This window comes from Rhinopithecus bieti, unplaced genomic scaffold (assembly GCF_001698545.2).
Source record: "Rhinopithecus bieti isolate Rb0 unplaced genomic scaffold, ASM169854v2 scaffold_33652, whole genome shotgun sequence".
Classification (NCBI taxonomy): Eukaryota; Metazoa; Chordata; class Mammalia; order Primates; family Cercopithecidae; genus Rhinopithecus; species Rhinopithecus bieti.
Window position 1 is genome coordinate 3,496,070 of NW_016814761.1, and position 26,950 is coordinate 3,523,019.

Consider the following 26,950-nt stretch of genomic DNA (forward strand, 5'->3'; position numbering starts at 1 on the left):
TGTGCCTTATGTCAGAATCCAGGCTTTCCCTGGGGTCAAGTTGAGTGGGAGAGTATGGGTCTGAGGGCCCCCTTGGTGGTCTGAGCTGCCTGGAACTCATCGTCCTCTCCTTGTCTTCTCACGCTGGTCCCCTGCTTCCACCCTGGCTGGTCTCCTTTCCTTCTCCTGGCACTTTTCCAGCAAAGACAAGCACTGCTTTGGTGCCTGGGCCTCGGGTTCCTGGAATAAGTTGTGTCTGGCAACTCTCCTGAACACCGATGTGTCCAACCCCATGGAGTATGAGTTCAACTTCCAGCTGGAGATCCGTGGGCCATGTCTGCTCGCAGGTGAGAGGGAGATGTCCAGACGGGATTGGAGGGCTTCAGGCCAAAAGTCAAAGGCTGCCAGGGATGGGACGGGGTGGGCAGGGAAGCCAACTGGTCCAGATGGCAGATCAACTAAAGTACACAAAGCCTGTGGACCCCCATTTCCCATGGCCCCAACAAGCAGCCCAAAGATAAGTCCCTTCCCAGGACAGATTTCAAGGCCACCGACTTCCACCCCAGTGGCTTCCTCGGGAGAATGTCCATGGGGAATGGTGGACCTTGGTCCTCTCCTAGAGGCCACAGCTGTAAAGCTGCTTCCTGGATCTCACCTTGTCTGCATGTCAGAAGCACCCAGAGACACCCAAACATCCTGTAGCCTAGATCCCACCTCCCAGAGACTCTGGGGTATGTTCCGGGCATGGAAACATTTAAAAGCTCCCCAGAAGATTCTAACTTGCAACCAGGATTAAAAACCATTGCTCTGAAGGTTCTCCCCACAACCACTCAAAGCCTTAAAAGGACACTAGGATATGGTTTCTTGTCAGTGCATGCTCTCCTAGAGCAACATTGCATTCCAGTGTGAGGTGCGTTTACGGAGCACGCATCAAAAAAGCGCCCTTCGACGGAGCACTGAGAGTCATCTGCTTGGCAGCATGCTGAGGGCTGTGCGTGCCCTATAAGAATGCGACTCCTCCGACCCCCACTAGATCCTGAGTTCAGAGCAGGAAAAGCCATCAGACACCATCTATCTAAGCCTGCATTTTACAGGTGGGGAAATTGAGGCAGCCTGGCCATGGTCACACTGCAGGTCAGGAGCGCCTAATGGGGCTGGCATGTCACTCATCTCTGGCCTGGGTCTTGGTGTGCCCCAGCGAACTCCTCTCTCTCCTGACCTCATGAGCCTACATCCCCCTTGTCTTTCTATGCCACTCAGGGGTGGAGAGTCCCACGCACGAGATTCGTGCTGATGCCGCCCCATCTGCCTGCTCGGCCAAGAGCATCATCATCACCTTGGCCAACAAGCACACCTTTGACCGGCCCGTGGAGATCCTCATCCACCCCAGCGGTACGGTGCCCCACAACGGGCCCCTGGGTTGCCTGTGGGAGGGAGGAGGTGCTGATCCTGTGGGGACAGAACACGTGGCCCCCTGCCCAGCAGCTAGCTAGCCAGGGAAAGGGTCGGGGGTGTGTGGCCAAGGAGAGGAGACCCACTACTTTCCTCCCAGGAAAGTTGGCTCTAGCTGGTGGAATCAAATGTCTCCTGCCCTAATTCAAGCTCCAGAGGCCTAGGGTCTCATCCACCCATCAGGGCACTTTACCCCAGGCCCGCTGAGCAGAGGATCTTTGAAAACCAAAGCTCAGTGAGACCCTGGAAATTCTGTAGCCTCAAGGAGAAATTCTTGTCTGTTCAAGAATTCACAGAATGTCAGGACCTGAAAACATCAGAGAGGCATTTAACCCCATCCCACTACCATTTTACAGATGGCTCAACTGAGGCCCAGAGAGGGGCAGTGAGTCACCCATGGCCACTAGGCTCCCCTACCTCCCAGCTAAGGAGTCTTCCCAAGCCCTACACTGCTTCAGGCAGCCAGGGCTTCCACCCCACTTCCAACTGGGAGTCCCACCCCTGTGAGAATCTTGCACCTAAACCCAAGCCCCCAGCATCCTTCTCCCATGACACCTGGCCAAGTGCTGAGAGTTGATCTCATCTCTGCAGAGCCCCATATGCCCCATGTCCTGATAGAGAAAGGGGACATGACGCTGGGAGAGTTTGACCAGCACTTGAAGGGAAGAACAGATTTCATTAAAGGGATGAAGAAGAACTGCAGTGCAGAGCAGAAGGTGAGGGCAACTGAGGCGGGGAGCGGCTGGTGGCAGAGTTGGGGTGGCACTGAGGCCTGGTCTCCACTGAACCAGTGAGGTGGGGAGGTAACCTGCCCGAGGCCATGCAGCAAGCTGGAGGCAGACACCAGGCAAGAAGTGTTTCCTTCCGTGGGCCCTGGGGCACTGCAGGGCACTTTCAGATGCCCCATTATCCCGGCTCTGTTCCTGCCTCCTGCTAGGTCACCTTTCTCCAGGACCTCGCAGGTGCCTAAGAAAGGAAAATTCACATATGGTGGCAGAAATTGCCTTGGCCTCCTCTGGGCCTCTGCATCCCCAGGGGTGCCCAGGACCCTTCAGCTCCTTACCTCCTGGACCTCCCCTACCCACCAGCTGAGTAGCCTCTTGCTCTTCCTCCCTCTGGGGCCCTTGCTTGCTATGACATAAAGGACAAAAGCGAGTGGGGAAAGTTGTCCCCCAACCCATGAAGCTGCAGGACAAGGAGGCCTGGCCAGGGGGCGGGGATGGGAAAGGGAAGGTTGGAGGCTGAGCGTCAGCCACAGGTCACACCTCATGCTCTGCCTCCCACTCATGGTCCTGCACACTGAGCCGGGTCCTGAATACCAAGATAGGTTTCGGAATGATGGCTCATCTCTTTCCATTAGCCCCTTTTTTAGATGAGAAAACTGAGATCTAGCACCCAAAGATCACCAGTGAGCTGGAGGAAGGGAAAGACTGTTATCTCAGAAGTTAGATTTGGTGACCAGGAGGCTAAGGGATGAGAATGGATTCTGTGGGGGCAGTTGAGCTGGATTTCACAACACCACCCATGCTCTACCCGCCTAGCCGGCACAGGGCAGTGGCAAGGTGGGGAAGTGGACAGAGACCCCACTGGAAGCACCTGCTCTCCCAGAGGTGCCCCTCAGTTAGATGAGTCAGTTGGGAGAAGAAGCTGGAGCCAGGTTCTCAGAGTAGGGGGTGGCAATGCCAGAAGGCCAGGTTCTCAGAGTAGGGGGTGGCAATGCCAGAGCTCTGAGAACTGCTGCCTGTATGCCACAGGGGCCCAGTGGGCCTCCCAGGCCTGAGGCTGCCTGCCCTGCCTGCCAAGCCTTAAATCAATTAGCTCGGGGATGGTGGAAGCAAATGAGAATTAACTTGCCACCTTGGGTTGGTTATGCAAATAGCCTGTATTCTCACAAACTCCAGGGATGACAGCGATCAACCCACAGCTGCTAAGAAACGATGAGTTTATTGTAATTGGATAATGGCAGCTTGAGGAGACATTAGAGAATCCTGAGCCAGGGTACCCACCCCGTCCCTCTGAGAGGAAGATAAGGTTTCTAGAGGTGGCTTCTCTCACTGGCAGATGTGGTTGCTGCTGCCTTGGACTCTGTCATCAAAAGAGCCAGTCTGGGCTGTGGCCTCTGGTGGAGGGGCTTCACGTGGGAGACAGCGAGCAAGATCCCTTGGCAGGGAGAAGAGTGGGTTGCGGGTATCCACAGGGTGAACATCAATCAGGAAGAGTGGGTGGGACAAGCTGTCAGAAACCCTGGTTTAGTAAGAAGAGGGCAAATCACACAGAAGGGCACACCATGCGCAAGAGACAGAGATGCCAAGAGAAACAGAGGCTGAATTAAAAAAAAACAGAAAAGATGTACACACAGGTCAGTGGCAGACAAAAAGGCCCACACAGATTAATTCCCTCACTTATTCATTCAACAAATAAATCTTAGGGGGGCAATATTGAGAATGACACAGTCTTTATCTTCATGGAGCTTATATTCTGGGATGGAAAGACTGAGGAAAAAAAACAAATCAGGCCAGGCGCAGTGGCTTATCCCTATAATCGCCGCATTCTGGGAGGCCGAGACAGGCGGACCACGAGGTCAGGAGATCAAGACCATCCTGGCCAACATGGTGAAACCCCATCTCTATAAAAATTAACTAGGCGTGGTGGTGCATGCCTGTCATCCCAACTACTCAGGAGGCTGAGGCAGGAGAATTGCCTGAACCGGGGAGTCGGAGGTTGCAGTGAGCTGAGATAGCACCACTGCACTCCAGGCGGGTGGCAGAGCGAGACTCTGTCTCAAAAAATAAAAATGAAAAATCAAATCAACGAGCCAGATCTGTTTGGAGAGGGATGATATGACCACAAGTCATAGGTGCTGGGTGTTCTTTAGCCGGGTATCAGCAAAAGCCTGTCTGAGGATGAGACCTGGCAGATGACCAAGAGCCCACCGTGGGAGGAATGGATGGAGAGTGCACAAGGGATGAAAGAGCAGGAAGCAGAACAATGGTGACCTGTTTGGAAAACAGGAAGAAGGTCAGTGCGGCTGAAATGTGGGGAGCAGAGTGGGTAGAGAGGAGGTGGGCAGCTAGGCAGGGGTCAGGCCACAGGGTGCTTCCTAAACCATGGTTCAGAGTATTTAGGGAGGGCACTGCTTGAGAATGACAAGAACAGTCGCTCTGGCTGCTCTCTGCAGAATGGACCACAGGGAGATAAAAGTTGGACAAAGAGAGCAGGAGACTATTGCAAAGGTCCAGAGACAGAGACAGTCCTCTCCTGAACATGGGCAGTAGCAGTGGAGACAGAGAGACATGGACGCGTTCAGGCTGCATCTTAGCAGCAGGACTGGCAGTGCTTTGCTGCAGGATGGAATGTGTGGAGTGAGGAAAAGAGGGGAACCGAGGACAACTGTTAGGCGTTTGGTTTGAACAACTGGGTGGGTGGTGATGTCATCTATTGAGATGGGGAAGGAACCCAAATAGACAGAAACTGAGAAACAGACACAGAGACACGTGTACACACAGAGACAGCCAGATAAGGAGACAGAGAGAGAAAGTCGGGGTGGAGAGTGAAAGCAGTGTGAGAACAAAGGAAATGAGATTCTGTGGGAAGGGGAGGGGGAGAAGCAAGGGGAAGGGTCCCGGCCTCAGGGCCAGCTAGGAGGCCACATAAAAGGATAAACACCAAGGCACTGTCCTTCCCTTAATCTTTACTGATCCATCTCTGGACCAAGCCCTATGTTAAATTTTGGAGATGTAAAAGAAGCTAAGAGATGACCTGCCTTCAAGTATAATAGCAAACAAGTTGGCGGGAGGCAGAGATTGGAGCAAAAAATTGTATTCAACATGAGAAGTGCCTGGGCCTCCAGGACCAACAACAGCAGCACCAGCAGTGGCAATGATGGCTGCTGTTTAGAGACCATTGCTCTCTGCCAGGCAGCCAGCTTCCTAAGGGCACTGAACCCATGCAACAACTCAGTGAGGTATGTCTTCTTGTCCTCATTTCATGGATGAGGAAACTAAGTAATTAAGTCCACCTGGAAATTGGGGAAGACTTTCCAAACGGGTAGAATTTGAAGAGTGAGTAGGAATTTAACAATGGGAGAGAATCGGTAAACCAGGGAATCCCAGTTCACAACCAAGAGGAGCCAGAGAGCAGTTTACACACTGAGTGTAAAAGCGAGAGACCATTACTCAACCAAGGGGCTTCTCGCATCTGTGCTGACTCAGTTCATCCTCACAACCACCCTGAGAAGCGGACATTATCCGTCCCATTTGACCAATGGGTAAATAGACCCAGAGGAGGGACTCGCCCCCATGTCACACAGTTGGATGGTGACAGAGCAGGGATTCAAACCCAAGTCTTTCTGTCTGCAAAGTCCATGCTTGCTGTTGCAACCCGTGAAGGTCTAGCAAACAGAGAAGCTGAGCACAGTCAGCCCAGACGTCTTCCGTGCAGAGCCTGAGCAGGATGTGGGTGCACGGTGAGTGATGGGGACCAGGATGAGTTCCCAGGAGTACCTCTTGACCCCCTGATTGCCCAATCAGAGTATTCCTTTCTTCTCCAGACAGAAATCATTCGAAAACGCCTCCACAAAGACATTCCCCACCACTCCGTCATCATGCTCAACTTCTGTCCCGACCTCCAGTCAGTCCAGCCGTGCCTGAGAAAGGCCCACGGGGAGTTCATCTTCCTCATTGACAGGAGCAGCAGCATGAGCGGGATCAGCATGCATCGAGTCAAGGTACCTGCTGAGAGGACCCCTCCTCAGGGCCCTGGGCTCCAGGGGAAATCAACTGTGCGCCCCCAACCCAGCTTCCTCAGCACTTTCTGTTCCAAGAAACAACTTTTAAAAATCAGTTTAAACGGAGACACCCAAACTCCATTTGCATCCCCATAAAAACGTGAAGTAGTGTGAGCAGAGGCAGAGCTGGCATCCATTTACAAGGAATGAAGTCATCCATAGCTGTCCTTTACATTCTACAAACTTTAGCTAAAACACCCCGGCAGGTACTGAGTGGAGCAGGGTACAGAGAAGAGAGGAAGGGAAGTAACATTTGCTGAGGGTCTGCTATGTGTTGGATATGGTGCTAGCCACTTAATGCGAAGCTTGATATCTAATCTAGACAATAATCCTATGCGTTTGATCCTATTTTTGCCATTTTCCATATAGGAAAGCTGATCTTGAGAGTTTCAGTCACCTGCCCAAGGTCACACAGCCAGTGTGGTCTAAAATTAAACCCACGTCCTCCTGACTGTTCCCACCACCTGACGTCAGAGCTTCAGTGGACATGGCCCCTGCCATCAAGGAATGTATAGAATTTGGTAGAAAAGACTTGGTTTCTCTTTTTTTCAAATGCCTAATAGGTGCCAAGCCTTGCCCTTGGCCATCTGGAAAAACAGCAGAATGTAAACACATTTGCTGTCCTCAAGGAGCTGACAGTCAAGAGAGAGGCACAGGCCTGCTAGCCAATCAGAATACATGGGAACTTTGTCTCCCTGCTAAGGAGAGCTCCTCAGGAGAGTGGAAGCAATGGTGATAGAACCCTCCCCTCAACAATCCAGACACATTTCACCTGCCCCTGCCCTACCCCAGGAGATTACTGGTCTAGACTGTGGCATTTTCCAACACTCCCTTGTATTTTGATTATGCAGATGTCTGTCTCTCTGAAGTTGTGAACTCATTTAGGAAAAGGGTCAATTACCCTCTCACCTCTCTTTTTCCATGGCACCTAGCTCTGTGTTTATGCATGAAAAGCCTTCCATCTCTTCATTGATCCGGGTAAAGGATAACAGAGATCAGGAAAACAAGGAAGGAGGGGGCAAGAACAGAATGGGGTTCTGCCGTCACCTGAAATTTCATCTTTTCCCCTAGTTTGTTCCCAGAGCAAGCTCTTGTTTCCAGGACAGCAAGCTCAGCAAGGAGAGGAGGGTTGGGTAGGATCTGCGATGCCAGGTATCCCCGCGGGTTTGCTACAGTTGTCTTGAAGTATGACAGAGGAGTCATTACACAGGACCCAAGATCCTGTTTGAAGTCTCATGACACAGCGGTGTAGGGCTGATTGGCACCTTCTTCCCCAACCTGCCCACCATCAAAGGCAAACATTGGAATGAGAAGCTGTCCTCAGTGCTGGAGTGCTGAAGCACGCTCCAGGCCTTTGTGGCCCTCTGTATCCCCTTCTGCATCTATATCAATTCATAAGATGTCTCAGTTACCCTAGAGCATCACAGAAGCATAAACCTAAAACATGCCTTAGGGAGCATTTAATCCATTTTCCCTCCACTTTCCAGGTAAAAAAACTGAGTCAAGAGGCTAAGTGCTTTTCCCAGCATCACAGGGCTAATGAGAGAGCCTGGGCCTTCTATATCTTGCTTCAGAGCTCATTTTCTTTACATTGCTTATGGAGAATTAGGCATACTCTTCCACTAAAAAATTCTCTTCTCTGATGATGTCATCTCTGCTGCATGGCATTGTGCCAAAAGCAACACCTGGGTTCCAGGGTCAATTCTGCCACTGATTTGCTCCGTGGCTGTGGACAAGTTGATTCTCAACTCTGGGCTTCATTCGTCCTTTCTGTAGAGTGAGAAGGATCAATTCAGGCAGAGTAAATGTATGTCACATGTCCCTTGGCTCCCCTCTCCCCATCAATTCAATAATTGGTCATGACAATTTTTTTCCTGCTGAGCCTGGACTCAGTCTATATCCTTGTCATCCCAGTGTTCCAGGCAGTTACTACCAGTTAAATGGAATTAGTTCATAAATGGAAATCCACTTCCTGGACTGAAAGCCTGTCCAATCTTTGCATTCCGGAATTCTCTGACAATAACTTTCTCTGGCCCTCCTTTCAGTCCTCTTTCTCCTTGGAATCTCTCCTGCCCTTCTCCAGTTCAGCTCACTGAGCTCAAGGTCATGCCTTCACAAATGGCTTTGCATTGGTGCCATCAATTCTGCTAAACAAGACCCTTTTAGAGAAAGTCACAGAAATTACTCAGGCTACTCACCCCTTTCCCCACTGACAATAAGGCCACTGGAAGGTTGCTTGGGTCCTTAATTGTGACCCATCGGGTTGAAGTTTTAGGAAAATCTAGGCTCGGGGGGAGGGAGAAAATAGAAATCCAAACAGCCTATGCCAAAGGGGAAAGTCCAGCCAATTTAATTTCCTGCAGCTGGTCTCATTCTTCAACTGCCGCTTGCTGCCAAAAACATGGCTTTAAAAATTCTAATAGGTGTGAGCAGAGACAATCTGTATGGATCAGCAGAATCTCCTCCTAGCAGGAATATGCATTAGTGACTAATGAAAAAATAAGCAGACATTGACTTCTTTTGTAGAGAAACCAAATGTATTGAGGCAAGCAATGAAGAGAGACCAAGAGAATGTTAATGTTAATGTTTAATGTTAATGTTTACAGGGTGGGGGATGGGACTGGGGTGTGAGTACGTGGAGCCTGGAAATCTACGTGGTGTAAAATTTGCCAGAATCCACTTGCAGCTGTTTTCTTCTAGATCCTGAAGGATGATGGCTTCCCTGAAGCCATGCTGAGATCCCTGGGGTACTGTCAATAAACAAGATGGGGGACATGGGGGTGAGGGGGAGACAGACCTTCATTCCTCTGCCAAGGCAGAGCTGACATGAATAAAAATCTCAAAGCTGTGTTTTTTTGTTTGTTTTTTTGTTTTGTTTTGTTTTTTTGAGACGAGTCTCGCTCTATTGCCCAGGCTGGAGCACAGTGGCATGATCTCGGCTCACTGCAGCCTCCGCCTCCCGGGTTCAAGCGATTCTCCTGTTTTAGCCTCCTGAGTAGCTGGGATTACATGTGCGTACCACCACACCTGGCTAATTTTTGTGTTTTTAGTAGAGACAGGGTTTCACCATATTGGTCAGGCTGGTCTCAAACTCCTGACCTCATGATCTGCCTGCCTCTACCTCCCAAAGTGCTGGGATTACAGGCGTCAGCCATTGTGCCCAGCCAGAGCTGTGTTTTTAAAGCCTCAGTCATTAGTCTTAGGTTTTGCAACCCAGTGCAATTCTTTAGTTCTCCTGAGCCTCAGTTTCCTCATCTGTAAAATAGGGTTATTAATATTAATATAGATCTCATTGGGTTGATAATGATAACCATTTACTGAATGTTTACTATGCACCAGGCTGAGGCTGAGGGGAGTGACATAACTTAGAATGTTTAGCACATAGTAATTGCTTGATATTTGTGATTGCATTGTATCATAACCATCATCACCATCATGATCATGATCATTATCATTATCATCATCATCATCATCAATTTTGCTTCTACCATCACCTCCACCTCCTTCATTGTCACTATTTTTTTCAATCTACCTTTATCAAGGTCTCCTGATGGGGCATAGTTACATGGGTTATGTTTAGTGTCCATAGACTTTGGAGGCAACGTGACATAGCTTTGAGTCCTGACTCCATTATTTACCCACTGGATGCTCACCAACATGTTATTTCACCTCTCTGTGCCTCAATCTTCTCTTCTATAAAATGGGGATAATAGCGTACCTGCCTCGAAGGGTTATGGTGAAGATCAGTGAGGTAAAGTACATCCTGTGTACCCGACAAATATGAGCTGAAGAGACTGCCCGTGAGGATGTGTCCTTAGTTAGTGATGGTTAGGTTGAGTCTGATGCAGAAGGTCCCACAGGAGGGCCAAAAGCCATTCCATCAACAGTGTAACCTGGACCAGGCCACTTTCCTCCCTTAGACATCAATTCTGCTTTGGCAGCAGGGAGAGGGTGCTCCCTGCTCTCCCCACCTCTCAGGATCAGCAAGAGGTTAAATGGAACTGGAAAGCCATAATAGAAAAGCTTTAAGAAGTCAGACCTGCTACATGGATAAGTTTGATGATGATGATGATGATGATGATGATGATGATGACGATGATGATGATGGTGGTGGTAGTGGCTTTGGTCCAGCCTCTGGTCAGTGTCAGCAAATTTCTTGATGTGAGGGAAAAAGAGTTGCTGAGTGCAGACAGAGGAGGGTAAATGCCTGTTTGGAGGCCGCTCCTGTGCTGGGAAAGAGAATATTGGAGTGTGGTGGTTGAATGACAAGAACTCCTTCCTGAATCCTGAAAACCACTTTCTCTCCTGCCAGGATGCCATGTTGGTGGCCCTTAAGAGCCTCATGCCAGCCTGCCTCTTCAATATCATTGGGTTTGGATCTACATTTAAGAGCCTTTTTCCTTCCAGCCAGACCTACAGTGAGGTAATGAGGGGGCAAGGCTGGGACCAGGAGGGTGGTGCATGGTGGGGAGCAGAGGAAAGGAGCGAAAGGGGAAAAAATCGTTAAAATCCTAGTGCTGGCCTCAGAAGCTGCCTACCCACAGAGAACCCAGATCACAGCCGGGGGCAGAGAACTAAAGAGAAGCTATCTCTGTTAGGACATTTTTCTGACATCTCAGACTTCTGACATCCTCCCCTCTTTAGAATCAAACAATATTTTGGGCAAACTGTGTGTGTGCAGAGATGAGGTGCAGAAAGTGGGTAGAGAGAGGACCTAGCCCAGGCCTGCCACTCACTGAAGCCTCCGTTTCACGAGGATGATGGACGCACGCAAGGTTGAGCTAAGCAGCAGATGATAAGGAGTAGGGGAGTGAATAGGTGGATGAGTGGGCGTGGCAGTGGGCTAAGAATGGAACTCACAAGGCTCAAGATACTGTGTGAAACAAGGAGGCTGTGGCCCCAGCAGCATGTTCAAAATTGGAGCATCCTACCCAGATCTAAGAAGAGGAAGAGAGGGAGGGAGGAAGGAAGGAAAGGAGGGAGGAAGGACAGACAAATGGGACACTTTTCAACTAAAAATACTGTTATGAGTTTTAAAAATACAAAAATAATATATGTTGCATGCGCTTGTAATCTCAGCTACTTGGGAGGTTGAGGTGGGAAGGTCGCTTGAACCTAAGAGCTTTGAGTCCAGCCTGGGCAGCACAGTGAGACCTCATTTCTACAATGATAACAACAAAAGAATAATATGTATTGATCACTCCACAATTTTTAAATGTAGATATCAAAAACAAAATGTGTTTAAAATCTCCTGTGATTATGTCAGTCAGGAAAAAAGGAAGAAAAGACACTGCTAAGAGCTTAGTATAAATCCTTCCAGCCCTTGTTCTATGCATTTACACACATTTTCAATAAAGATAGGATTAGGCCTTCCATACTGCTCTGTAACCTACTTTTCTAACGCAGCAGTCTATCATGAATGTATTTCCATGCCAGTAAGTATTAATCTGTAATGTAACTGTAATGGCTTCCTAGTATTTCACTACACAGATAGAATGGGACTATTTAACAAAACCCCTGCAGTCAAACATTAAAGTTCTTCCCATTTTATTTAGTCATCTTTGTATCACAGATTTTGCATGCATCTTTAATTATTCCCTTATAATTAATTCCTAGCCTTGCGGGCTAAAAAGCTACACATACGTCTTAAGACTTTTGATGCATGCTGTTACTGCTTTTGTTTTTTCTTCTCTCTCTCTCTCTTTTTTTTTTGAGATGGAGTCTCTCATCTCTCTTACTCTGTCACCCAGGCTGGAGTGCAGTGGTACGATCTAGATCTTGGCTCACTGCAACCTCTGCCTCTCAGGTTCAAGCAATTCTCCTGCCTCAGCCTCCCAAGTAGCTAGGATTACAGGCATGCACCCCCACACCTAGCTAATTTTTGTATTTTTAATAGAGATGGGGTTTCACCATTTGGGGCAGGCTGGTCTCGAATTCCTGACCTCAAGTGATCCACCCGCCTTGGCTTCCCAAACATGCTGTTATTTCTAAGGCCCGTCCAAGAGTGGATGTTGAAATGGCATTCCCCTGAGCCAGGAGGAGGAGGTCACTGTATCCAGTGGGAATCTACTCTTGTTGCAAATGACATCCATCTTTGGCCAGTTGGGACCCACACAGTTGGTCCAGAGCAAGGAAATTCGAAGCCTGGATTAGAGAAATGATTTTCTCCAAATGTCACAGGGGGCTGGTGCCAGAGTCAGTCTCTGGACTCAGATCTTAAGATTCCTAGTCCAGTGTTCTTTCCATCACACAACCTGCCTCCCTCATCAGAAAAAGAAACCTCATGTATGACAAGGAATCAAGGGTTTAATGTGCTACCTCTTCCAGGAGTGCTTCTACTTTTAAGGGAGAACCCAGAAAGGACAACTGGTTGGTGTTTCAGGCATTGGTAGGGGGTGCTGTTGAGCAGAATGACACCAAATGAGTGGTCACCCATTCTTCCTGTGAGTGTGGGCAGGGATGAAATTGGGAACATGGGTCAACTCTGGTGAGCCTAAAAGAAGATCTAGGGAAACAAAGGCCTCTTCCTTAGGTGGTCTAGAGTCTCCGTGCCATACGGTGACCCTGGGGACTGCCTGCTTCTCTGCAGGAGAGCTTGGCCATGGCCTGTGATGACATCCAGAGAATGAGGGCTGACATGGGTGGGACCAACGTCCTTTCCCCTCTCAAGTGGATCATCAGGCAGCCAGTGCACCAAGGCCACCCGCGACTCCTCTTCCTGATCACAGATGGCGCTGTCAACAACACGGGGAAGGTGCTGGAGCTGCTGCGAAATCACGCCTTCTCCACCAGGTCGGCCTTGGCTGAGGGTCTAGGCTCGGTGACTCCAAGCTGCCAGGGCTGGGGCACCACAGCCCAAGGGCAATGTGGAAAATGCCACAGGGAGAGGACAGGACCCACAATTCCCACAGGGCTTTGCTTCCAAGATAGTGTGGGCTGATTTCAAAGTTCATCTTTTTCCCTCTCAAGTTCAGAATGGGTGAGCTACCCATGCCTCTTCACGCAACTCATAAAAGCAGCCCAGGGAGAGATTCCACAGCCAAGGAAGAGGCTGTTCCCGCTCTGTGCTGGGTGGGAATTGATGGACTGACTGTGGGTGAATCGATGGATGTGTATGTGGGTACTCCCTGATGGGCCCTCTTCTTTCTCCCTCTCCCTCTACCTGAAGATAGGGCCAGCTCCGAGATCCTGCTGGGCCATGCTCTGTCCCTTTCCACATCAGGAGGCAAAGATGTAGAGAGGATAGGACATAGCAGCCTCTCTTCTCCCCTTCCCCCAGGTGCTATAGCTTTGGAATTGGACCCAACGTCTGCCACAGACTGGTGAAAGGGCTGGCATCTGTGTCCAAGGGCAGTGCTGAGTTCCTGATGGAGGGGGAGCGGCTGCAACCCAAGGTAGGCAGCAGAACCCACGCAGTCCCTTCTGGTGCTGGAACCTCAGAGGCCCAGACCAGTCACATGGCAACTCAGTGGTGGAGCTAGAATGTCACCCCAAATCTGAGCTCTTCGCTAGGCCACACTGCACCCCAATGAGAACCAGAGACTTGCAAGTCACAGAGCAGGCAACTCTTGAAGCAATGCTGGGACGCTAGATCCTCTGGTCTCCAGCCACTGAACACACACTCCATCCACTGCTGGACAGGATGAGGCTCCTGAAAAAGCTACCTATATGGGTTGGAATTGTGTTTGAGGTCCATATCTGGACATATTCCTGATGATGACAAATGGTGGCTCAGAAGAATCTAAAGAACCCAGAAATAAAGGAGGCTATAGTCTTCTTTCCATGTCCTGCACATTTGACACAAATAAACTAAGCCTTAGAAAATCCCCTTATCGGTCCAGTAAACAAAGACAGGGCTGGGATTAAGAGTGAAGACGTTCATTGGGGATAGTGTCTATGAAAGGTAGAAGAGAAGGAAACTGGAAGAAAAACTCTTCAGTCCAAGAGTCCGATCCAACAGCTGTGAAAGGAAAGTGAGAGCAGAATTGGGCAAGAAAGCCTCAGACTGTGATGCCCTGGCAAGGTCTCAGCTATCCAGCAGGGAGCTCTGGAGCAAAGGTTGCCCATCAAAGTCTGTGATGTGCTGAAATGACCAGGCTTTACTATCCCTGCCATACTGAATCATTGACTTAGGGCTTCCAGGGAGAGATATAGTCTTGGCTCAAAAGCTGGGGTGCTGCATCTGGAAGCTGTCACCTAACTACACTTCTTGCAGCAAGAAGGCATGGTCTTTCTTGAAGGGAGATTTGAAAGCTCACCTCTATACTTGCCACAACCCCCAAGTCATTTTCTGCAGGTTTGCAGTACAGAACATCCAAGGAAATCAGTCTAGGTGATGACCACAGCCGTCATTTACTGAACACCTACCACATGGCAGACACTTCAAATTCAATATTGCAAATAATCCTTCAACTACACCCTCCTACTTTAACAGAAGGGAAAACTGAGGGCCAGAGAGGTAAATGAACTTGCTCAAGATCATTATCCAGTCCATGGTTTGATACAAACCTGTGTGCCCTTGGGCTACTCACAGCCCTACTTTGAGCCTCAGATTTTCTCATTTATAAAATGCTAAACTGGCCAGGAGTGCAGTGCCTCACACCTGTAATCTCAGTACTTTGGGAGGCATAGGCAAGTGGATCACTTGAGGCCAGGAGTTTGAGACCAGCCTGGCCAATTTCATGAAACCTCATCTCTACTAAAAATACAAAAATTAGCCGGGCATGGTGGCAGATACCTGTAATCCCAACTACTCAGGAGGCTGAGGCAGGAGAATCACTTGAACCCAAGAGGTGGAGGTTGCAGTGAGCCAAATCATGCCACTGCATTCCAGCCTGGGTGACAGAGTCAGACTCTGTTTCAAAATAAAATAAAATAAAATAAAAATGCTAAGCTTAGAAAAGATGACAGCAAAGATGCTCTCCAACTCTGACATTCTAGGAATCTAAGAAGCTCAGAGGTGTGCTCACTGCTGGGCAAGTCACCCCAAGGCCTGCTGTCCCCTCTTCCCTGCTCCCACTCCCCACTAAGCTCATACTTACATGATCTTCTGTACACATCTCTTCTCACACATCCCCCAATCTTCATTCTGACCCTGCCCTACAGATGGTCAAATCCTTGAAGAAGGCCATGGCCCCAGTCCTGAGTGATGTGACTGTGGAGTGGATCTTCCCTGAGACCACTGAGGTCCTGGTCTCACCCATCAACGCCAGCTCCCTCTTCCCTGGAGAACGGCTGGTGGGGTATGGCATTGTATGTGATGCTTCCTTGCACATCTCCAATCCCAGATCTGTAAGTATCCTAGAAACTCCAGGGGTCCATGGGGGCCCAGAACCCATGCCTACAAATCATCGTTAGCTAGAAAGACTATTTGTGACAGCTAGAAACTAATTGGAATTGGGTTTACAGTTGTGGGTTTACAGTTTTCCCAGTTGTGGGTTTACAGTTGCCAGGCCACAGGCATTCAATCACAGTGGCATGGCTAAGGTAGATGCCACCATCTCAAAAATGTAGTTCTTAAAAGCCCCTGCAGTAGAACCACTTAAAGAACTTGTTTAAAATGCAGAGCTTTGGGAGGCTGAGGCAGGAAGGTCACTTGAGGTCAGGAACTTGAGACCAACCTGGCCAACAGGGTGAAATCCCGTTCTCTGCTAAAAATATAACAAAATTAGCCAGGCATGGTGGCAGGCACCTGTAATCCCAGCTACTCAGGAGGCTGAGGCATGAGATTCACTTGAACTCAGGAGGCAGAGTTTGCAGTGAGCCAAGATCGTGCCATTGCACTCCAGCCTGGATGACAGAGTGAGACTCCATCCTAAAACAAAACAAAACAAAACAAAACAAAATGCAGAGCCCTAACTTCCATCCAAGTCTGTTGAATAAGAATCCCCTAGGATAAAGCCCAGAAAATTGCATTTTACATCATCTCCCCTAAGTGATATGGTGCACACTTCAGTTCAAGAACAAATGCACTCAGATTTCGTTCTCCACACACTCTAGTAAGCTCATACCTCCTTAGATAAGTTTGTGTTTTATTTCTTTACATGGATGATTCCCTTGTCTGTGTTGGCAGAAGTGGGATGAAAGCCAAGAACTTCTGAAAGGGAGGTGAAATTCACGCTAAAATGTGAGAGATTGCCAAAGAAGCTGTTTCATCACCTATCTTTCCTCTTTCATGAGTCTGTCCACCCTCTCCAAAGGATTTCTCATCTTGTTTTGTTTTTCAAAAAAGAAGTCACAAACTCAATGCCTAGAGAAATTGGGGAGGTATGGAATGAATTAAATGGACTTGGTGTAAAAATAAAAGGGGCCAATGCTGTGATGGATAGCAGCTACCACTGAACTCACAGTTGGAAAGGCAATAAGGAGTGGTGAGGAATATGGCAAAGTGGATGGCACACACCCTGTCTAAACTGGGCAGCCCCTATGCAGCCCTAACAAAGTGTCGTCATGCAGAAATGTGAGTCCTATGTTAAATGTGTGTCTAATTTTTCAGGAGAAATTGGAACTTTATGTGAAAAGCTCCAGATTTTTTAATGTTATGAAATGTTTTCAGAATTGTGATCAGGGTAATGGTTAATGTGTTGTGGAGAATGGAGTGTTCAGCCACAGGGAGAAAATGCTAAACAAAATGCTGTCCAAGTCCTTGCACAGTCCAGACCTTCCTGGGAGGTCTAGAAGACACCAGTTCATCAACAGACCCTCCCACAAGAAGGGCCTGGACACAGTCATCAAATCCATTCTCCTTTGCTTACTCAATACTGGCAATATTTGCCCTGTTACTGGTAGGGATAAAGAGGACCTTCACATATTGTTGGTGTAAATATAACTCCACACCCCTCCTGGAAAGCAACCTAGAAATAACTAATAAAATGAGAGATAGGCCGGGCACGGTGGCTCGTGCCTGTAATTCCAGCACTTTGGGAAGCCAAAGCAGGTGGATCACCTGAGGTCAGGAGTTCAAAACCAGCGTGGCCAATATGGTGAAACCCTGTCTCTACTAAAAGTACAAAAATTAGCCGGGTGTGTCATCAGGCACCTGTAACCCCAGCTACTCGGGAGGCTGAGGCATGAGAATCACTTGAACCCAGGAGGCAGAGGTTGCCGTGAGCCAAGATTGCACCACTGCACTCCAGCCTGGGGGATAGGACGAGACACTGTCTCCAAGAAAAAAAAAATTAGAGATATATAAACCTTTCAACACAGAAATCCTACTCCTAGGAATCTATCCCATAAAAATAAAAGTGATGTAATAGATTTATTTCCAAGGATTTATCGTAGTATTTTTTATGGTGACAAATATAAATGTCCACAAACTGAATGCTTAACAATAAGGCATGGTAAAATATTGTGCAGTCAAATGCTAAAAAGAATGGTTGAGGCCAGGCACAATGGCTCACGCCTGTAATCCCAGCACTTTGGGAGCTAGGATTACCAAGGAAGGAGCCTGGCTTGAGGCCAGGAGTTCAAGACCAGCCTGGGCAACCTAGTGAGACTACTTCTCTACAAAATATAAAAATTAAAAAATTAGCCAGATGTAGTGACATATGCTTGTAGTCCCAACTACTCTGGAAGCTGAGGCGGGAGGATTGCTCGAGCCCAAGAGTTGGAGGCTGCAGTGAGCTGATTGTGTCACTGCACTCCAGCCTATGTGCAGTGTGGAGACCCTATCTCTAAACAAACAAACAAAATAATAGTTGAAATGCAAAATTTCCAAAATGTTTTAAGTGCAAAATTCAAGATATTGATAAGTGTGAGCAGTATGGCAAAGTTTTTATAATACAAAAAATGACCCCCAAAGGCTGATGTGTTATTTGTACATAGAGGTGACCCTTGAACAATGTGGAGGTTAGGGATACCTACCCCCCATGCAGTCAAAATTTCACATATGACATTTGACTCTCTAAAAACTTAAATACTAATAGCCTACTGTTGACTGGAGGCTTTACTGATAGCATAAATGGTCAATTAACACATATTTTGTGGGTTATATGTATTATATTCTGTGTTCTTACAAAAAAAGTATGCTAGAGAAAATAAAATGTCTTTGAGAAAATCAAAAGGAAGAGAAAATGCATTTACTATTCATTAAGCGGAAGTAGATCGTCATAAAGGTCTTCATCATCATCGTCTTGACTTTGAGTGGCGGAGGTGGAGGGTTTGGTCTTGCTGTCTCAGAGGTGACAGAAGGGAAGAAGTGGAGGAGGTGGAAGGAGAGGCAAGAGAAGCCGATGCTCAGTGTAACTTTTATTGAAAAAAATCCACATATAAATAGACCCACGCAGTTAAAACTTGTGTTGATCAAGGGTGAACTGTATGTTTATATCAGGGAGAATGGAATGGAAGGAACAGATGGTTTATTTTGTTAATTTCGATTACCTATTTGGAGACAGGAGTGGCATTTAGAATTACATTTAAAAAATTTAATGAAGTCAATGATTAAAAACATAAACAACCTAAGTGTTTTGAAAGATAATTCCATTCACCATCTCTTGAAGAGAAGTTTGTCTCAATTCCCTAAGCAAACACAAAGCTTTCCTATTGAGTTGTTTCTTCAGAAATGAAAACCCCACCACCGCTGCTCACACCCCTTGCTCCCTGAGGAAGTCCTTCCTGACACCTAGCCTCACTCCTAGCCCTCTTTTCTGTTCCTCCCTCTAGGACAAGAGGCGTCGGTACAGTATGCTGCACTCTCAGGAGTCTAGCAGCTCCGTCTTCTACCACTCTCAGGACGACGGACCCAGACAGGAAGGTGGAGACTGTGCCAAGAACTCGGGAGCACCCTTCCTCCTAGGGCAAGCCAAAGATGCCCGGCTAGTCAGCAGAAACTCCACCACCAAGCATGGTCGGTCTGCGGTTCTAATGATTGCTACCTTGCGTTGAGCGTTTACTATGTGCTAAGCACTTGGTAAAAACCACCTTATTGAATAGTTAGCAGCTGCAGAGGTCGGTACTGTTATACCCAGTTTACAGATGAGGAAATTGACACTTGGAGAATTTGAGCAACTTGGCTAAGCTCATAGAGCAATAGGTAGAGTACAGACAAAGAGTCTGGATCTATCTGACTCCAAAGCCTCTTTATGGTGTTAGTTTCCATTCAAAGGGTACTTATTGATTCCCTACTAAGGTTAGTGGCTGAGAGCAACGTGGGAAGCAAAGACGACTCAGACATGTCCCCTGCCCTTCCGTAGCTTTCCATGTAGTAAGAGATACATCTGGCACTAACTCTGAAAGAAAGCAGAGTGACAGGGTGCCAGGGACCCCTAGAAAATTTAACAAGCTATAGGGATCCCAGGAGAAATGAGCACATCTGCTAGAGGATATCAGCAAAGACTTCACAAGTGGACTGCTTTTTAGAGGTGGGAAGGGAGAGGACGTTCCAGGCAGAAACTGCCTGAGCAGCAACGTGGAGAGTGTGACACTTAGAAAGCACACACACAATTGGCTTCTGATCTAGTGTGCTTGACCCACTTTGTACCCCATTTTTTTTTTTTTTTTTTTTTTTTTTTTTTTTTCTGAGGCAGAGTCTCGCTCTGTTACCCAGGCTGGAGTGCAGTGGCACGATCTCAGTTCACTACAACCTCCACCTTCTGGATTTGAGCAGGTCTCGTGCCTCAGCCTCCCGAATAGCTGGGACTACAGGTGCACACCATCACACCTGGCTAGTTTTTGTATTTTTTGTAGAGACAGGCTTTTGCCATGTTGCCCAGGCTGGTCTGGAACTCCTGGCCTCAGGTGATCTGCCCACCTCGGCTTTCCACAGAGCTGGGATTACAGGTGTGAGCCACCACACCCAGCCACTTTGTACCTTTTAAAAGAAACAGCAGGGAGAGCAGCTGGGAAGCTAGGGCCAGATCTGGAGAGGCTCTGGATGCCAGGCGAGGCACCTGCACGTATTTCAGTAGGCAAGAAGAGAGGTGGAGAACATGAGATGCTTCCAAACAGGAAAGGGGGACGCAAGCCCCACTCTTTCCCTGCCGTCCTACTCTGATGGTTCCCCATCACTATCCCTGTCCAGATCCGAACGTCTCCCAGCGACGGAGGGCATATAGCACCAACCAGATCACCAATCACAAGCCCTACCCAAGGGCTACCATGGCGAGTGACCCCATGCCAGCTGCCAAGAGATACCCACTGCGGAAAGCCAAGCTGCAGGACCTCACCAACCAGACCAGCCTGGATGTCCAGTGGTGGCAGATTGATTTGCAGGTACCCAAGCAGGACAGGTTAGGGAGGAGCTGGGGAAGACGACAGGCAGGGGAGAGCTGTGTACCCTGCTTCAACCATGGGATGGGGCCATCCACAACTTACACTGTCAAGTGAGTCCCTCCCTCTTTCCTTTCCTAGGCTTTCATCTGCCTTACCTTCGAGTATACATTCCAAATCAGGACACCCACCAGTCAATAAGCTCACTCATTCCCTGCACACACACACTGCCCAGTTGATAAGGAACATTTGCATGTTGTCTTTCATTTGACTTTATAGCACCTCTAGGGAAGGAGAGAGTTTAGGGGCCCACCTTGACTCAGTACAGATGTGGATATTGAGAGCCAGAGAGGTAGGGCACCTATCCAGGGTCACACAGTCAGAGGATTACAACCTGTCTGACCTTTGAAGGACTCCCTGCCTTCAAAGCCTTTTATTCCACCTCTATTAGACTGCACCTCCTACAAATTCCAGGGCATATACATTTACCCAGGGCAGAGAGGATTTTTTGTTTATTTGTTTGATTGTTTGTTTGTTGAGACAGAGTCGTGCTCTGTTGCCCAGGCTGGAGTGCAGTAGTGCCATCTCTGCTCATTGCAACCTCCACCTCCTGGATTCAAGCAATTCTCATGCCTCAGCCTCCCAAGTAGCTGGGATTACAGGCATGTGCCACCACACCTGGCAAATTTTTTTCTTTTTTGAAATGGAGTTTTGCTCTTGTTGCCCAGGCTGGAGAGCAATGGCGCAATCTCGGCTCACTGCAACGTCTGCCTCTAGGGTTCAAACGATTCTCCTGCCTCAGCCTCCTGAGTAACTGAGATTACAGGCATGTACTGCCGTGCCCAGCTAATTTTTGTATTTTTAGTAGAGACGGGGTTTCACCATGTTGGCCAGGCTCGTCTCGAACTCCTGGTCTCAGGTGATCCACCTGTCTCGGCCTCCCAAAGTTCTGGGATTACAGGTGTGGGCCACCTGTGCACTTCTGTGGCAATTCTGGGGGCAATTCTGTACACTGTAGAGTATTTGGCAGCATCCCTTGGCCTCTGCTCATTAGAGGCCAGGAACAACACCATCCCCAATCATGACATCCAAAAACGTCTGCGGACACTGCCAAATGTTCCCTGGGGAGCTAAATCACCTGGCTGAGCACCATTGTCCTAAACCAAATTGTGGTTTAATCCATTTATTAAGAATGGGCTTGGCCGGGCGCAGTGCCTCATGCCTGTAACCTCAGCACTTTAGTAGGCCAATGCAGGCAGATCGCTTGAGCCCAAAAGTTTCAGACCAGCCTGGGCAACATGGCAAAATCCTGTCTCTACAAAAAATACAAATATTAGCCAGGCATGGTGGCACATGCCTGTAATTCCAGCTACTCGGGAGGCTGAGGGAGGAGGATCACTTGAGCCCAGGAGGCAGAGGTTGCAGTGAGCTGGGATGATGCCATTGCACTCCAGCCTGGGAGACAGAGAGAGATCCCATCTCAAACAAAACAAAAAACAAACAAACAAAAGAATGGGCTTTATGTAGATTTGTCCTTGTAAGGCTGTGGTTCCATAAAAGCAGCCTTTTCACTCTCCCTATATGTCCCCTCCTACTTCCAACCACCATCCCCATCCCTCCCTACCTCCACTTACACATAAGCCCACTCTCTAAGGGTAGGGACATGGCCGTCTTATCCCTGGAGGCCCTTCTCTGTGTTTATTGAGGGACCACTTGATGCAATCAGAAGGCAACTGGCCCTGCAGTCTGTTTGACTCTGCTCCTCAAACATGTCACTCAAGTCTCTGAGCCCCAGCTGCCTCATCTACAAAATGGGGAGAATAGCTTAGGCACATGATTGAGCTGCCATCCATCAAAAGACATTTATTGAGAGCCAACTCTAAGTGGAGAACTCTTCCAGGCACTGGCTGATAAAAGATGCAGTGCCCGGTCCAGCACCTGGCACACAGCAGGCATCCTCTGCTGGCAGCTTTATTTGGTGAGAGCTCTGAGCAGGCTGGTTCCCCTTTACTTCTTTCCTGCACGCTCCCTAGCTCTTCAGACCTATCTCTGCTCATCTCTCACTCCCTCCTGCCTGGCTTCTTCCCCAACCCGATTCTCCCTTATGCAGGCACATACAACACACTTATATGCGCACACACACACACTCCATGCGCCCTCTAGATGGATGTAGGGCTGGATCTTAGACTCATCTGTTGCCATGGAAACCTTACCAGCTTCAGTTGCTCTCTGTGACCCAGTGTGGTGTTGATGGCTGGGGAAATCCTAGTGTTTGATTGGGCAAGGAGTGGAGGGTAGGGATCCCCTGGGACTTAGCAGCCCTGGCTGGGGTCATCCAGGGAGTTACCAGTCCCCTCCTTCTCCCACATCCTTGTACCATTCCTAGGACCTCTGGCTTAGAAAGACAGAAAGGCACCCCCTATTTAATGGGGAGGCACAGTCCCCCTCCTAATAAATACTTGATAGGGATGGAAAACCCCCCATGACTAACTGTTAGCCTAAAAAAGTGTTACACCTGATAAGTGCCTTTTTGTCCTCATCCCCTCCCCCTACCAGGGGATGTATATGGTCCCAGAGGCTTGAAATTCATTTCTAATTAATTTCGTATTCTGCAATTACAAAAGTAATACAGTGTTTGCAATAAAAACCCTCAATTACAAAAGTAATACATACTCAATGTTTGCAATAAAAACCCTCAAACAATTCAGTCAGGTATAAAGTACAAATAAAAGGCCCCCTGCCCTATTCCCAGACCCACTTGACTTTGAGTGTTTCCTTCTAGAAATAGTAATACTACACACACAAACACATACACACACAGTACACATATGTATTTTAATAATCACATGTGCAAACTGCTCTCCAACTTACTTTTCTAATGCCTCTTTAATTCACTTTTTAAATAAATAACAGTGCACTGTATTTATTTAAAAGTAAATTTACCCTTTTTGGTGAACAGTTCTATGAGATTTGACAAACGTATATGGTCACGTAATCATCGCCACAGTGAGGATACAGGACAATCACAATTTACTTTTTTAAAATAAGTTTTGTCTTGGACATCTTTTCACTTTGGCATGAAGAAAGCTACTTCTTTATTTTCAATGTTGTGTGACATTCTATTGCATGGAATATACCAGAACTTATTTGCCAACCCCGACTGACGCCAACCCCGACTGATTTCGGTAGTTTCCAGATTTTTACATTTACAAACAATACTGCAACAAATATACAGTACTCGCACATCGATATTTGCACTCTTGTGTATTTCCACAAGATTGAGTTCCTGAAAGAGAAATTGCCACATCAAAGGGGCTTATGCATTTTAATTGATAGCACATTGCTAGATTGTTCTCCCACAACTGTGTACCCATTTACATCAGCACTGACAGTCCATGAGAGACCCTGTCTTTCCATTGACCGCAGGGGTGCCATCAAACATTTGAATATTTGCCAATCTGCAAGATGGAAAAAAATTATAAACTTTTGCTATAAATGGCCTGCAAATGCCTTTAACACATTATTCTATTAAGTTTGTATTTTACCCCCAGTGATTTATAAAAGCTTCTTGAAAATGATCTTTGTCAAGACTATTGCAAATGTATTCCTCCATTTATCCCTTGCCTTTTGATGTCTGTTTGTACCAGCACAAGAACAGATAGATTAAATCAACAAAACAGAACAGAAAGTCCATAAATAAAACCAAATGTGCATGAAAGCTTTGTTGCGATAGAGGTAGGAAACCGATTAAGCTGCAGGGATTCAAATGGAAAAACTGCATTCAATAAATTGTGAGATTCTTACCATTTGGAAAATCAAGAAAATCTGATTCCTTTCTCCTTACTCCAAAATAAATTTCATGTAAATCAAAGATTTAAACACACAAACAAACAAAATGAAATCCCAAAATTCTAGAATATTTTTTGAGTGAGAAAGACCTTTTAAGTATGACATATGGGAAGACATAAGGAAAAAAGGTTGATAATTTCAGCCATACACACAAAAAAGTTTAAACTTCGTAGCAAAAAAAAAAAAAAAAAAAAAAGTGGGTTTAGAATTATCCACGGTGTATTATTTTCCACAGCTTTCCATGGTTTGGAGTTTCTCCATGGTTTCGGATTATTATTGTTGATGTTTCTCATGGATAATGGAGACTGGGTCATGCATCCCTGAGTACTGGAGGGGCAGTGCCCAGGAGGAGCTGCTGTGCCCCCAGGAAAGAGCTGGTGGGGTGGGGGTGGGGAGCAGAAGGAAGGAGAGTCCAGCCACCAGGAGCTCTTCCTCCTCCTCCTCCGCCTCCTCCTCTTCCTCCTCCTCCTCCTCTTTCTCTTTCTTCTCTTCCATCCCTAGCCCTTGCTGAACAGTGGTCAGGACCTGGACCAGGGCCCCAAACTCCGTGGCCCAGGGGCCCGAAGGCCCTCTCTGCTGCCCCAAGGCTGCCAGCCCTTCCTGCCCTGGGGCCAGGAGACCCAGGCCTGGAGCCCCGTGAGAGAGCGGACTTCTGACAGCCGAAGCCCCGGAGATCTAGGTAAGTGACCACAGGATCCAGCACCTGACTGGGGACAGGGAGGAATCCTTGACTGTGGTTCAACTTCAGATGACAGGCCCAGAGGGCAGATGCCTGGGTCTGTCCCCTTGGGGTCTGCTGCGGCTCACCCCTTTCTGAGGACCTCACCAATCCCACACTTCCCAATCACCCTGGTTCTTGGGTGACCTGTGAGGCTGCAGCTCCATTCTCTGTGCCCCTGTCCCACCCCATTCTATCTGGTCCCCTCAGGCACTAGCTTCCTGGGAGGCGGATCTGTCTTCCCTTGGGGACAAGCCCATGCCCCCGCAGCTGTCCTAGGAAAGCAGTTGGAGTTGTCTGTTCCCTGGGGAGATGGAGGGAGTTGTACTTGTTTAGAAGTGTCTGCTCCCTGGGGAGGGACGTTGCCCCCTGGGAGTTAGCCGTCTGTCCCCCACGTCAGCGCTTGGCCCACTTGTCCCTCTGCCCGCAGAGCCGTCCCACCACCCCTCTGCCTTTGAGACAGAGGCATCCTCGGACTGGGAGGCCCCAGCCGAGTCCCAGGAGCGAGCCAGTCCCAGCAGGCCCGCCACTCCTGGCCCGGTGCTGGGCAAGGCCCTGGTCAAAGGCCTGCGCGACAGCCAACGCCTGCAGTGGGAGGTGAGCTTCGAGCTGGGGACCCCTGGACCGGAGCGGCGCGGGGCGCGGGATGCCGACCTATGGAGCGAGACCTTCCACCACCTGGCGGCCCGCGCCATCATCCGCGACTTCGAGCAGCTGGCGGAGCGCGAGGGCGAGATCGAGCAGGGTGAGCGCCGCGGACCTGCGCCTCTCTGGCGGACGGCCTCCGGAGGACCACCCCCCTCCACACCCGCGCCCCCTTTCCCACCTGCCCCCGGTGATCCAGCCCAGCTTGGTCCGCCCACCTCCTTCCCGGGTCCTGCCCCACCCCCTCCTCACAGCCCCGCCCAGTTCCCCGCCCACTCTCCCTATGACCCGCCCACCTCCTTCCCCGCTCCAGGCCCCACTCTCGCCCCATCCCCTCATTACAGCCGTGCCTAGTGCCCCGCACAACCCCCCATGGCCCGCCCACCCCGCTACTCCCCGCCATAGCCAGTCCCCACCTCCATAGTCAGCCCGCCTCCTTCCCTGACCCGGCCCCCACCCTGTGCCTGTCCACTTCCCCCAGGACCCGCCCTGCTCTCTCCCGTTGGCCTCCAGGACCCGCCCTCTCCTCACAGCCCCGCCCACTGCCCGCCCACTCGCCTCTGCGGCCTTCAGGCTCCGCCGCCTCCCCATTCTGCTCAGTGCCTGGGCTCATTCCCTATCCCCGCTCTAGGATCAGCCCCTTCATCTCTGTCTTCAACCCCCTTCATCTGTCCACAGCCCCGCCACGGCTCACTGTTCCCCCACTCCACCTCACACCGCAGCCTGCAGGTGCCTCCCCTCACTCCCAATCGCGCTTCCCCTCATACCCGCCCACCCACCCACACACGCACAGCCCAGGGCTCCATTCCATTCCCTCCAAGATCCACCCTCTTCCCCCTGCCTCCGAGTAAGTTGCCTTCTCCCCCAGCCCTGGGTTCTTCCACCCCATCCAGTGATCCGTCCTCTTCTCTCCCCGCCTCATTCCTCTCTCCTATGGGCGCCCCATTTCCCAGTGCTCCCCTGCAGCAGCCCCAGTAGGGCTCCAGAGACAGAACAATGGCGACAGCCCACACCTTCCTCCAAGTCCCCCAGTCCAGTCCAGGGGCTCCATGCACTCATTCATCATGCCTTTATTTACTGTGGATCGGCTGGGGGCCAGGCTCCCACTGGGCCGGGTAAACGCAGTTGAACAGCCCAGTGAAAAAGCAATCTCCATCCCTTCCTTATCCATGAGTGCTTGACAAACTAGCAGGGAAGCCAGCATTAATCACATCATTACACAAATAATTAATTGAGTGCATTTGTCCTAAGTGCTATTAAGAAAAAAGACAGGAATCCAAGAGATTGTATAACAGGGACGGTGGGGGAGCTAATTT

The 26,950-nt window shown here is 49.0% G+C and overlaps 1 protein-coding gene across 2 annotated transcripts in view; it reads left to right on the forward strand.

Annotated features, from left to right (window-relative positions):
* The window catches only part of VWA5B1 (von Willebrand factor A domain containing 5B1), a 64,047-nt gene that overhangs the window by 26,019 nt on the left and 11,078 nt on the right, over positions 1 to 26,950 (forward strand). For both annotated transcript variants that reach the window (XM_017852004.1, XM_017852005.1), the window contains exons 5-16: positions 181 to 326; positions 1,240 to 1,371; positions 2,023 to 2,147; positions 5,981 to 6,157; positions 10,530 to 10,640; positions 12,807 to 13,009; positions 13,497 to 13,611; positions 15,323 to 15,508; positions 18,878 to 19,061; positions 20,235 to 20,425; positions 24,773 to 24,950; positions 25,420 to 25,734. In XM_017852004.1, the coding sequence (XP_017707493.1) occupies positions 181 to 326; positions 1,240 to 1,371; positions 2,023 to 2,147; positions 5,981 to 6,157; positions 10,530 to 10,640; positions 12,807 to 13,009; positions 13,497 to 13,611; positions 15,323 to 15,508; positions 18,878 to 19,061; positions 20,235 to 20,425; positions 24,773 to 24,950; positions 25,420 to 25,734 (2,063 nt within the window). The remainder of the gene's footprint in view (positions 1 to 180; positions 327 to 1,239; positions 1,372 to 2,022; positions 2,148 to 5,980; positions 6,158 to 10,529; positions 10,641 to 12,806; positions 13,010 to 13,496; positions 13,612 to 15,322; positions 15,509 to 18,877; positions 19,062 to 20,234; positions 20,426 to 24,772; positions 24,951 to 25,419; positions 25,735 to 26,950) is intronic.